This window comes from Macaca nemestrina, chromosome 2, assembly GCF_043159975.1.
Source record: "Macaca nemestrina isolate mMacNem1 chromosome 2, mMacNem.hap1, whole genome shotgun sequence".
NCBI lineage: Eukaryota > Metazoa > Chordata > Mammalia > Primates > Cercopithecidae > Macaca > Macaca nemestrina.
Window position 1 is genome coordinate 159,842,429 of NC_092126.1, and position 12,658 is coordinate 159,855,086.

Below are 12,658 nucleotides of genomic sequence, written 5' to 3' on the forward strand. Positions count from 1 at the left end.
GGTTTTTGCTAAACCTGGCAACGTTCTAGGAACTATGCTGGCTTGTGAGCACATACAAATAAATAATATCAGAATTCTACCTTCAAGGAGCTCACAGTCTAACACTAAGACATGAACATAAATCACTTTCATGCAAATGGCCTTGAGAAGAACTAACAGTATTCCAGAAAGTGTCAATGTCAACGGATTTTTCTGAAACCATACACAGATGTCATGGAACCCACTAGAGAAAATCCCCTACATGAGCCTAAGACCTTCTGACAAGGTCTTAAAGATTTTCCTTTCTCGAAGGAAACAGACGAGATTAACAGGCTGTGATTATGGTTCTTAATATCAGGTGTGTCAAGGTCGCTGGGTCAGTCCCTTCTATTTGTAATACTATCCCCTCTTAAAAGTTGCTTTTGCTCAAAAATCATGTTATGTTATATGCATATATCTCGCTACATCAATTGAGGAGAAATTTGTCTATTAGTGTCTAAAGGTAAGAGGAGATTGTGATTGGATGTTACCATGGTCCTTGATTTCTGACTCGAGTGAAACAATAAAAGGGACTTAAACAGATTCTTCCCCCACAGCACTGGGCCGCACCTGCAGAGATGGGCAACAACTAATCCTACCTGCTGTCTGCCTTCCTAGCCAAAGTGGCCGCTCATTTCTTTTTTTTTTTTTTTTAACTATAAGTTCTAGGGTACATGTGCACAATGTGCACGTTTGTTAATATGTATCCATGTGAGTGGCCCCTCATTTCTATCTGCTCTGGAACCTAAGGCTGTTTGAGAAGGCTGAAGCACTACAGGTGAAACCTGGTGCTGTAATTAATCAGGATTCGAGAATGAGTGAAACCCTTTAATCTGCCTCAGATTCTTGGTGTCTCTCAGTTTCTCTTTCACTGTGGCCGAATAACTGAAATATGGTCTTGTCTGCAAATAGAGAATAAAGGGGGACAGAGAGCCCCGTTTGAAAGACTTTAAAATAACAAATTAGGTTCATACATGTAACAAAAGCAAGAGTCCTTTGTACATTTGGGAAAGCAGGTTGAAATCAGAAACTTAGTCTTGTTAGCCTTCAACATAATCCCTCAAGAGTGAGGCTAATGAAATTCCAATGATCAAAGAGTGTACTAGACACAGACATGAAGTTATTGGTGCTGTAGCTATCGGTGCTTACTGAGACGAAGCACAATTGGCGATACCATTGTTGCACTGCCAATTGCTCATCTTTTGAGCCACCACTTGGTGTGCGCCATCTTCCGCCTCTCCTGCCCTGGTTCACTGGGGCAATGCTTGCTCTAAGCTATTGATATTGCTATGCCACAGCTGCTCACTAGGGACACAGTATCTACAGCACATCTGCCAAATCAACCTGCTTCTGCAGTCACCCCAAGGATGGAAAACAGCTTTGTGCTTTGCCCTCTACCTGGGCTATGCTCTATTAACAATATTACAAATACTGTATTAATGATAATAGCCAACATTTATTAAGCACTTACCACATGTAAGCCACTGTGTATAGTGCTTTATACATTCTCTAATTTTTCCTTACAATATCATCTTATGAAGTCAGCGTCATTATCTCTAAGAAACAATCTTAGATAAGTTGTTCAATGTCACTGGTGAGAAATAATTTGAATCCAGATCTGTCTGACTCCAAATCTATGATGCCTTGTATATATCCTCAGTGCCTGTCTAGGTATGGGATTCCTCCCACCCCCCTACCTGAAACAATCCCTGAGACAGAGATTTACATGCAAATAGTTCATTTAGGAGGCGATCCCAGGAACAGTGGAACAGGGATAGGAAGAGTAAGATATTATAGTGATGGGAAGAAAGCTAATAAATGGTGTGTTATCTAGCCAGTTACCTCTATACCCCAATACTGCTGGGGAACTCTGGGAGACAGCATAGAACACATCTCAGAGTTATCCCAATTGAAGGGGGAGGAAGCTCTTCATCCATCACTGGATAATCCTCACCTGTCATTGACTGAGGGCTTCTTCCAGGGGAATTAATGTTCTGCCTTTCCAGCTTGCCTCAGCTTGCTCCTTTTGCTCCAGAAAAATAGGCTCTCGGCCAGGAAGTCATAGATGTTCACAATAACAAGCCACCCGCATCTGCTACACTGCCTTACAAATATTTTAATAAAACAAAATTTTAACATTTTAATCATTATTAATGTTTCTTTGGGTCAGGCACAAGTCTTCAGGGTCTGCAGGGCAATAAGTGACTGTCATTGTGCTGTATTAAGTTCACATCTGACCCACAAACGTGGCACATTTTCCCCAACCATTTCTTCCTTGTGATCAGATCATTCCAAAGGGGGTCCCTTGATTCTTGCTGCCAACAGATCCTTGTCAGACCCATCCTACTGGCTTTCCTATCATAATGAGCAATATCTATAGAGTCCCAGCATGACCCCAGTTAAACTGTCAAATGAAGGCCCTTGTAACATATGGTTTGTATTTCTCCTTTAAAACAAATTTCAGGAAGCAATAAAATCAGGATTTTATAAAGCAAAAACAGTGGGCTCTTTCTTTCCTAAATTAAGCTATTTTGATTAAAGTGAAGACTGCAGATACATAAGCTTCAGTGGGAAATGCAAAGATTATGGCTCAATTCCATTTTCTCTATGCTCCATGCCCTTCCTCTCCTTGATACTATTCCATCAGGGACCTACCATCCCTAGTTAACCAACCACTTCCAGGATCACCAGGGCCCTGCAACAGAAGGAGCTGGACACCCCAGTGTGGAAGGCTGGTTTTGAATTAGGTTAGAATAGGAATCTTAACCTGAAATCCTTGGAGAGGCTCCTGAATGCCTCTGATAACATTATATATAAAACTATGTTTCCAAAATGTGCTCTTTAGCATTTTTCTGAAGAAAAAATTATAAAGCGTTGAGCAACTTCTCAAATTTGTATAATATCTCAAAAGGCGAAGAACCTTTGGGTTCAAAATAGCCCCAGAGAGCACTAAATGGCTTGAGGAGAGGCAATAACACAGTCTCTCAGATCTTTCCAAGCAAAACTGAGCTCACACTCCCAACATGAGACTTTTTATCTACAGCCTCTTACTTTTTGAATCTTAGGTCCTGGCCATAAATCTGTGTTTTTAGTTTAGATCTTCATGTACTTTCAACTTTGGTCATTTCCTATAAACTGGAACATGGTCAAACCTGAACAGAGACTTTCACACTTCAGAGGTGAGCCAATTGGCAAAGTCATTGGTCCAATGTGCTGAATTATGAAAGACTGGATAGACAAGCAGAGCTGTGTATCCATGATACTAGAGGGACTAAACCTCCAGACCAAGCTCAAAGGGCTAGTCCTGGATAATCCTGAGCCTCAGACATTCAAGTAGCTGTCAGCCCCAATGCACCAAAGCAGTCCAAACAATGGTTGATTAATTGGTTTATTCAACAAATAATTAAGAAATTCCTACAAGTGCAAGGGATTGTGCTAGGCACTGGGGATAGTGCTCTGAACAAGGTGAGGTCCCTGCTTTCATAGAGATTAAATTCTACTTAGGAAGACAGACATTACATAACTAAACACAAGTTACATTACATAACTAAACACAAGTTTATAATTGTGAGAAATGATGCTACTACATAGTAGCATGGGGCACGGGCACACAGTTAGTTTGCAGGGGCAAGATAGAGAAGCTTTCTTGAGGAATTAATTTCAGAGCAAGTTCGGAAGCCACAGGCAACTCAGAAAGGTGTATTTGCAGCCCACACGTCTTTGCCACGCTCCAGACTCAACTATCTGGTAGCCTACTTGACATCTTTTCTTGGATGATTCCAAAGTATTCCCTAACTTAACATATCCAAAAATGACTTTTCTGGTTTGTATTTTTTTCATAAAAAAGTGTTGGAGAGAAATGAGTTCATAAGCTTCCTTCCTAAATGCGGATCTCTCCCACCACCTGCCAAGATACAAAACCCAGAAACCAGGGTCAACAAATACCTCCCCACTGCCTTACTTTCCAACTCTATCACCAAGTGCTCTCCATTTTACCTCCTATGCCTCTCTCAAATATGTCCTCTTCACCTTCCCTCACCACCACCTGCCTTAGGTCCCCTCATCCCCTCCCAGCTACCAATATATTTCATCTGGACTTCCTATCAATCTGGTCCTCACAGGAAACAGAAGACAATCTAGAGTTTTGAAGATAATTAAAAGGTTTACAGAATGGACAAGGAAAACAACAAGGGGGTTGAGGCACCCAGGGACTAGCAAACCATTATCACCCCTAAGACTGAAGGGACAAAGGGAAGGACATGTTTTATTAGAGTGTGAGAGGACTGGAGCTGCAGGGATTCCCCTGACGATGCAGAGGGCCAGTGCATCAGCCATATGGTGCTGAGATAGGAGGAATATCCTATTCTCTCCCTCTTCTATTGACTAAACAGAACCTGAAGCTGGAGGGCATGTCTGACTGATGTCAGTCCAAAGAGAGGGCAGAGAATGGATGCAGGAGGAGAGAACTTGTTTACACCCATACTTGCCTTTTCCCCAAGCAGCCTCTATGCTAGTGATTAGCAAACTTCTTCTGTAAAGGCCCAGACAGTAAATATTTTAGATTTGGCAGGCTAGATGGTCTCTATCACAAATACTTAACTTTGGCAGTTGTAGCACAGATAATGTGTAAACACATTAGTGTGACTGTGTTCCAACAAAACTTTATAACACTGAGATGATTTTCAGGTAAGTTTTCACATCACAAAATATCATTCTTTTGACTTAAAAAAAAAAAAAAACTTGGAAATGCAAAAACTGTTCTCAGGCTGTATCCAAGAATGGCAGACTGAATTTAGCCAGGGACTGTAAATTTCGGATTCCTGCTCTACACTACAGCCATGGGTCTTTGTAAAACCCCAGTCAGTTCACTGTGCCCCCTGCCTGAACTTTTACATATTCCTAATGGCCTTAGGATAATAAGCCAAATCATGTAGCCTATGAGGACTGCATAGTCTGGCCCTACATACATTTCCATCCACACTTCAGCAGCAAGAGCCTCCCTGGGTTTCTCTTTCTCAACATCATGCTGTCTCCACATCTTTAGAATCCTCTGCTCTCCACTCTCTATCTAGCTCATTTGCAGATCTCAGTTCACTGCAACATTATTTATAATAGCAAATAACAAAATGAAACAGGGGGTGGGGGCATAATATTCCCAACACTAGGAAATGAATCATGGAACACCAGGCAGCCATTTTATAATCGTAGATTAATGAGAAACAATATTGATTAGATATTAAGAGAAAATACTCATGTTAAAGTAATACCTATTATTTCATATTGCTGTAATACATTTATACATATATACATAGGTGGAAAAAATCTTGAAGGGAATGCACCAAGCTGTTCAGAGTGATAACTCATGGGCAATGAGGTTATGGGTTATTTTTCCTTTCTGCTGATCTCTATTTTCTAAAATAAATATGTATCAAGAAAAATCAAGATGAATTTTAAAAAATCAACTTAACTAAAAAAAAATCCTGAATTTCAGGTGAATATGTTAGAAAGTTATGAAGTTATGAGAGGGCTGGGGAAGGAAAGGAGAAGTTTTCACAGTTTGATCTAATTCAAAACTAAATCTGTGAAATACTCGTTTCCTAAAATCACTCAGGATAAGTGTGTGATATATTGGTGGACATATTTTAGTTCCTGGGCTTTGACATTAATGGTAACAGACATTTAAAGGGTAGCTCTTTTCTCCATTAAAAAGCAATGAGGGTGGGCGTGGTGGCTAACCACTGTAATTCCAGCACTTTGGGAGGCCAAGGCGGGCAGATCACCTGAGGTCAAGAGTTCGAGACCAGCCTAGCCAACATGGCAAAACCCTTTCTCTACTAAAAATACAAAAATTAGCCGCGTGTGGTGGCTTGCACCTGTAATACCAGCTACTAGGGACGCTGAGGCAGGAGAATCGCTGGAACCAGGAGGCAGAGATTGCAGTGAACTGAGATTGCGCCACTGCCCTCCTGTCTGGGTGACAGTTGAAACGGAATAAACTGAGTTATCTCTCTTCAATTTGATTTAAATCATTAACCCCAAACCCAATGCCTTAAAAACCAATGACTAAAATCTTCATTAAACTGAGTGCACATGCCAATATTAAGAATGCTGTGTCATTCTTCATCAAAAGTAATTACCTCAACACAAGAGGAGACAAGTACGCATGCAAGTAAACCCCAAACCCCAACTAACGAACATCTGAGATCAGTGGCCACAGGGAATAACTCTGAAATTGTCATCACACTCAGGCAAAGATAACAACCCGGCGGTCTTATTTTTATAGAATATCAAGAACGAAATCATCCAAAAGGCACACGATGCCAAAATAAAAATAAAGAGCGAAAACCCAAAAAGTCGCGCGCAATTCCTTCTGAAACCTATCCGCCTCCTACCCCTGACCCTTCCTCTGGTGCTGGCGGGTTCTCGTCCCTGTTTCCCCCACCGCAAGCCCTGGAACCGCACCGCTTAACTCTTTTCTTGGCGGCCCCGCCCCGGCCAGGCCTAGGCCCCGCCCCATTCGCCATCTATTGGCTTTTTCTACCCTCTGCCGGTGGGTGACGAGCCTGGAAGCCGGCGGGATCTATTGCGCACGCCCAAGGAGCTGGGCCTGGAGCAGGAGAAAGGGAGTGGAGGCGGGTCGCAGACTATGAAGCGCGGCGTTCGGCGGGATCCTTTCCGGAAGCGGAAGCTCGGCGGGCGGGCCAAGAAGGTCCGGGAGCCCACGGCGGTTAATTCTTTTTACCGTGAGGCTTCACTTGTTTCGGTCTGGGCTTCTCTGAGGCTGCGAGAGATGGTCAGGTCCGGATCTCGACCGGGCCAGGTGAGGGCTGAGGACCTGAGGAGTCCACTGTGGGGATGGCTCGAGGGACAGGGGGGTTTTCGGGCCAGGGACTTGTAAAACTATGCTCGAAAAGAGACAAAGACAATGAGGCGACATTAAAGTGCTGGGACAGAGGTGCAGGGAACACCTAATCTTCCCGTCGTAACACAGCCGCTCGGTCTCGATGTGTTTCTGTTTAAATTATCGTAGCCCGCCGGCTTTGGGGTAAGACCGGGGTTCGAGTCCCAGCCTTCGCCGCTGGCTCGAGTGACTTAAGCTTTCCTAGCTTCGGTCACCTGCAGTTTGAGAGTACTAGTTTTTACTTATCAGAACTTTCTATTCTTTAGCTGCAAAATAGGCAGAAATAAGCATAAAATCCTGTCTCAAAGAATTGAGAAGGTTAAATCAGAGAACCCGGTAAAAACATCGATCACACAGTTGGTAGACATACAACATTTAGTTCCCTTAAAAACTCGTAGTTTGCCACCATCTTGATAAACAGCAGCTAACATTTAGATAGGACTTATGTGGTAGATACTACTCTAAGTTATGTATTACATAAAATAACTCATTTCATAGTCACAATATCCTTATGAGGTAAGTACTATTATCCCTATTTTATATATGAGGAAATCGAGGGCCGGAGGGTTCAAATAACTTAGCAGTTACACAGCTGTGGAAACAAGAATCAGACTCACAAAGCTGATGCCAGAGTCCATTCTTCTTTTAAACATTTTACTTAGTAGATGTATGACTTTGAACAAACTTTTCTGAAGTTTAGGTTCCCACCTCATAGAAATAATGATAACTCACAGGGTATGGATAAAGTGGAAATGAAAGACCTTAGCGCACTCTAAGTCATTCTACAAAGGCAGTTTTATCTTGTACTTGTTGGTAGGAGATATGACTACTAAGAAATGCTTGTATGTTTCTCAAATAGCAAAATTTAAAGTTTAGTGATAATAACCCAGTAGAAGTAAGTGTAAAATAAAGCAAACTGATTCTCCTGTATTGTGATTAGGACACTCCTTTTGGAGAGCAGCTTTGCAGTTTGTATCAAGGGTTATTAAATTACTAATAACCTTTCACCAAATAATTTTCCTTTTAATCCTAAATATGAAACGGCTGTTTTCAATAAATAGGCTTATTCCAGGTTTGTTTTCTTGATTGTGAAAAATAGGAAGCAAACCAAGACCATATTATATAATTCCACTGAAGGAAATATTATACAACCATTAAAAATTTCTGAATATGAAAAAGATTTAAAAGTAGAAAACACAGGATTTAAAATTGCAAATATCTAGTTATTATGACTAAGTAAAAAATGCATATAAAAAAAGATTGGAAGCCCCGGTAGCAAAGAACACGTCTAGTACCTAGATCTTGGTTTCCAAGTACCACTGTCCACTAAGGAGTCCTGGCTTTTTGGAGAAATGACCAACTCCAGGGCTGAGCGGGGGAATTATAAGAAGAACTTGGATACATCAAACTGAAAAGCTTCTGCACAGTACAGGAAATGATTAATGGAGAGAAAAGGCAGTCTACAGAATGGGAGAAAATATTTCCAAGCCATGTGTTTGATAAATAATCCAAAATACATATAAGGAATTTCTATAACTCAAAAGCAGAACAACACATAACCTGGTTAAAAAATGAAAAAAGGATTTGAATAGACGTTTCTCCAAAGAAGATGTGCAGATGGCCAACAGGTATATGAAAAGATGCTCAACGTCACTAATCATGAAGGAAATGCAAATTAAAACCACAATGAGCTATCACCTAACACCTGTTAGGATGACTTATTAAAAAAACAGAAACAAGTATTGGCAAGGATTTGGAAGAATTGGAACCCTTGTACACTGTCAATGGGAATGTAAAATGCTATAGCCGCTTTGGAAAACAATATGGAGATTCCTCACCAAATTAAAAATAGAACTATATCACCCAGCAATTCTACTTCTGGGAATTTATCCAAAAGAATTGAAATCAGGATATAGAAGAGATATTTGCACTCTCGTGTTCATTGCAGCACTATTCACAATAGCCAAAATGTGGGAACAACCCAAAAGTCTATCTACAGATGAATAGATAAAGAAAATATGGTATATACATGCAATGGACTATTATTCAGCCTTTAAAAAGAAGGAACTAACTGTCATATGCACCAACAGAGACGAACCTTGAAGACATTATGCTAAGTGAAATAAGCTAGTCACAGAAGGACAAATATTGCATTATTTTACTTATATAAAGTATCTAAAATAGTTAAAACTCATAGAAACAGAATGTGAGCGTGGATTGGGCATGAACCAGAGGGATTTTTGTTTTTTGTTTTGTTTTTTTTTGTAAAGAGCAGTATTGGGATAATTGGCAACTTGCGAATAAGGTCTGAACATTAGATCAAAATTCTGTATCCATGTTAATTTCCTGGTTTTGATAATTATACTATGGTTATATTAGAGAATGACCTTGTTTTTAGGAAATATTTAGGAGTAAAGGAGTATTGTATCTGCAACTTAACTCTAATGGTTCAGGCAGAAAGTAATGCTGTGTATATATATTGAGAGAGAATATGGAAAACGTCCAGGGTCACAGAATCTGAAACATATATAGGGCTTCTTTGTACTATTATTTCATAATAGAAACTACCAAAAAAAAAATGAAAGGAATTGTTCCAATATGATAGTTACTGTTTCAAGGTGCTTTTATCATGGGTAATTTTCTTTACTAGATTTTCTATAATATAGCCTTGTGTATATTTTTTGGAGAAACACCATATATAACCTTACGTTATGCCAGACATGTACCTCAGACAGTGTACTTAAAAAAACTTTTTTTTTTGAAAGAATAATTGTGGTAGTTGTTTTTGGACTCAATCCAGGGTACAGTATTACAGTGTCATGGCTTGGATTTGTTATTATGATTCCAGCCAGGACATCGACATAGATATACCAAAGGGAAAGACCCTGAGAGTGTGACACAGAGACCAGTGGAGTGATGTTCTCACTGCTGGCTTCATGACCCTCCATCATATTCCAAGTTATCTCAAGAAGTATAATTCTTACCAACCCAGTTTTTTAAAAATGTATTCTCAGTGACATTCTTAGAAGGATGGAACGCATATTCAAGCATGTAATAGAATGCCATGTAACTCCAGAAAAGTTTGGTAGTTACTGCTCAAAACTGTCTGGAGATGAAATATGTAAATATGTCAAGATAAATTGTAAATGAAACTGCCAACAGTGACTACATCTGGAGGGTGGAACGAGGAGGGAGTCAGGGACTTTCTTGTGTCTATTTAAAATTATTTTGAATAGAGATTATATTTATCTGATATAAAGTTATTAAGATATAAAATAGTATACCATGGAAAGTGTCCCTTCTCACTGTGTCCCCCAGATACTCAGTTTCCCTCCCCGGAGGCCTCCATGATTAACTGTTTCTGGCATAACTCCCAAGATACCGGATGCATGTAAAAGCAAATGCTTATTTTTTTCCTCTTTTTCTACACAAAATGTTGTCCATTATGTCACTTTTAAAACAAAAAAATTTAAGAAAACAACAGTGGTATATGAATTTAAAAAGTAAGATTAAGACAATGAGATGTAGATAAAGAGAAAGGGCAGAATTCTTGCTGGTCTAATCAGGCATTCCAAAGAACGTACATAAAAGGAAGCAGAGTTAAAAACTCTGTTCTGTATCTTGAATTAACTTGTATGTTTCAAAGAATTTGGGAATATAGAACATATTTTGGGATTAGTATAGTCTGAACTTAGTGTAGTAGTTAATTCCGGTTTAAAATAATATCTCAATTTCCTTTTTACCTTAAACAGACTTAAGGAACAAATATATGTGTTGTTTGCTTGACATTTTACATAAAAGAAATTTAATATATGAATTGAATTGTAATTGTGGACTTTTAGGATAGATCACATTAATTAAAACAGTGAATAATATGGTACATACAATGGAATATTATTTGACCTCAAAAAGGAAGAAAAATTTTGACACGTGCTACAATATAGATGAAGCTTGAAGACATTATGCTAAGGGAAATAAGCCAGTCACAAAAGGACAAATATTGTATTATTCCAGTTATATAAAGTTTCTAGAGTAGTCAAATTCATAGAAGCTAGGTTGGTAGTTGTTAGGGTCAGGGGGAAGAGGGGATGGCAAGGTATTGTTTGATGGGTACAGAGTTTCAGTTTGAGAAGATGAATAAAAGAAAAAAATGACATTAAATTTTGTCAAGATAGCATATTGAAAATATAACAGAAAAATGTTTATCTGCTATAATATATTATGTCATAGGTGTTATCTTCAGGAAGGCACACTGGACCTGCTAAATTAACAAATGGAAAGAAAGCGTAAGTACTTATGAAGACGTTTACAACTTCAGATTTCAAGATGTTTTTCAGGTCTTTGGGCTGGATGACATGTTGTCTACCCCAGAAAATTAGGTAGGCCTCTACTGTCACAAGCTCTGGGGAACAACTTTTTATATCTACCCATGTTAATCATTTTAGTATTTAATAGTCTTTCTAATCTTCAAAATGTGTTTATAAATTCATCTTGTACATGGTTGGACAAGCTTTCTTGTCTTTGCTGGAAAGAAGATGACTGCTTACTAATGTATTTTGGGGAAAATATTTGTAAAAATATTAATGAGCTTGTTTTCCAGGACCTATTTAAGAAAAATATCACGTTTTAATGCAGATTCTGGCTATTCCATCCATTCTGATTCAGAAAGTCAGGTAAGATTGAATAGATACAATACACACTATTTTAATTAGTTTTCAGATAGTAGCTAAAAAGTAGGAATAAAATGCAAAGTATTAATTGCTGTAAGGAAGTATGAAGTCTGTTGCTTTAAAGCATCTTTTCTACCAATAATAAATTGTAAATAAACAAATTTTAAAACTACATAATATGTATTTTTTCCTACACTAACAGTTATATACAAATGTATTCTAAATGACTTTATTCCTTACAGGCGGAAACTGTGCACGGGCTTGATGGGTGTGCTGCTTTGCTGAGGGACATTTTGAGAAATGAAGATTCAGGTTTATTTTTTAAAATTCTTTGCTGAACACCTTATCTCAGTTAAGTCATTATTTTGATGTTAACACATTTTTGTTTTATTAATAGGTTCAGAAACAGCATATTTAGAAAACAGATCTAATTCTAGACCTTTAGAAAGCAAAAGATATGGATCAAAAAAGAAAAGACGTGAAAAACAGACTATTCCTTTGGTAGTCCAGAAAGAAACATGTAAGCCTTTTTTCTCTTAGTTATTTGAAGATAATCCTTAACTGTGGGTATTTTGATTAATTATCAGGATTATGCAGTTGACTTTCATTTTAATAATCAGTATTGGTTAGGTTTATGTGTGCTTATGCCTTTCTGTATTCAGCTTCTAATCACTGAGTAGTCCACTTTGCTTGCTATCATTTTCTCAAGAAGAAAAGTAGAAAAAGAGACTGTCTGAGTTTTGTAGGAGAAAAAGTTCAAACTCAGAATGACATTTGCGAAGTATATAGAGTTATCTTAATTTTCCCTGCCACTTGTTTTCATAGATAATCATAAATTGGTTGTATTTCAGGTATATACTTCTAGTAGTTGCTTTAAGATTATTATATTTATATGTGTGTGTGTGTATGTGTGTGTGTATATATATATATATATGTCCTAAGTTAGTCAAGCCGAACTTGTCAAGCTTCACAGTTAGGATACATGGTACATAAGGAGGTAAAATTGGATCAATAAAGAAAGAGAGCCTGCTGCTGATTGATGGTGAATATAGCCAAGGGTACTTTACAT

At 38.5% G+C, this 12,658-nt stretch overlaps 1 protein-coding gene across 4 annotated transcripts in view; it reads left to right on the plus strand.

Annotated features, from left to right (window-relative positions):
- Window positions 1-6,636: 6,636 nt before the first annotated feature.
- Window positions 6,637-12,658, plus strand: part of LOC105470263 (coiled-coil domain containing 14) — a 54,406-nt gene continuing 48,384 nt past the window's right edge. The window contains exons 1-5 of one of the 4 annotated variants that reach the window (XM_071092339.1): window positions 6,637-6,838; window positions 11,150-11,205; window positions 11,520-11,592; window positions 11,832-11,901; window positions 11,987-12,109. In XM_071092339.1, the coding sequence (XP_070948440.1) occupies window positions 6,665-6,838; window positions 11,150-11,205; window positions 11,520-11,592; window positions 11,832-11,901; window positions 11,987-12,109 (496 nt within the window). In that variant the 5' untranslated portion in view covers window positions 6,637-6,664. The remainder of the gene's footprint in view (window positions 6,839-11,149; window positions 11,206-11,519; window positions 11,593-11,831; window positions 11,902-11,986; window positions 12,110-12,658) is intronic. The other 3 variants (XM_011722060.2, XM_011722061.2, XM_024789263.2) reach the window with 3 other exon arrangements.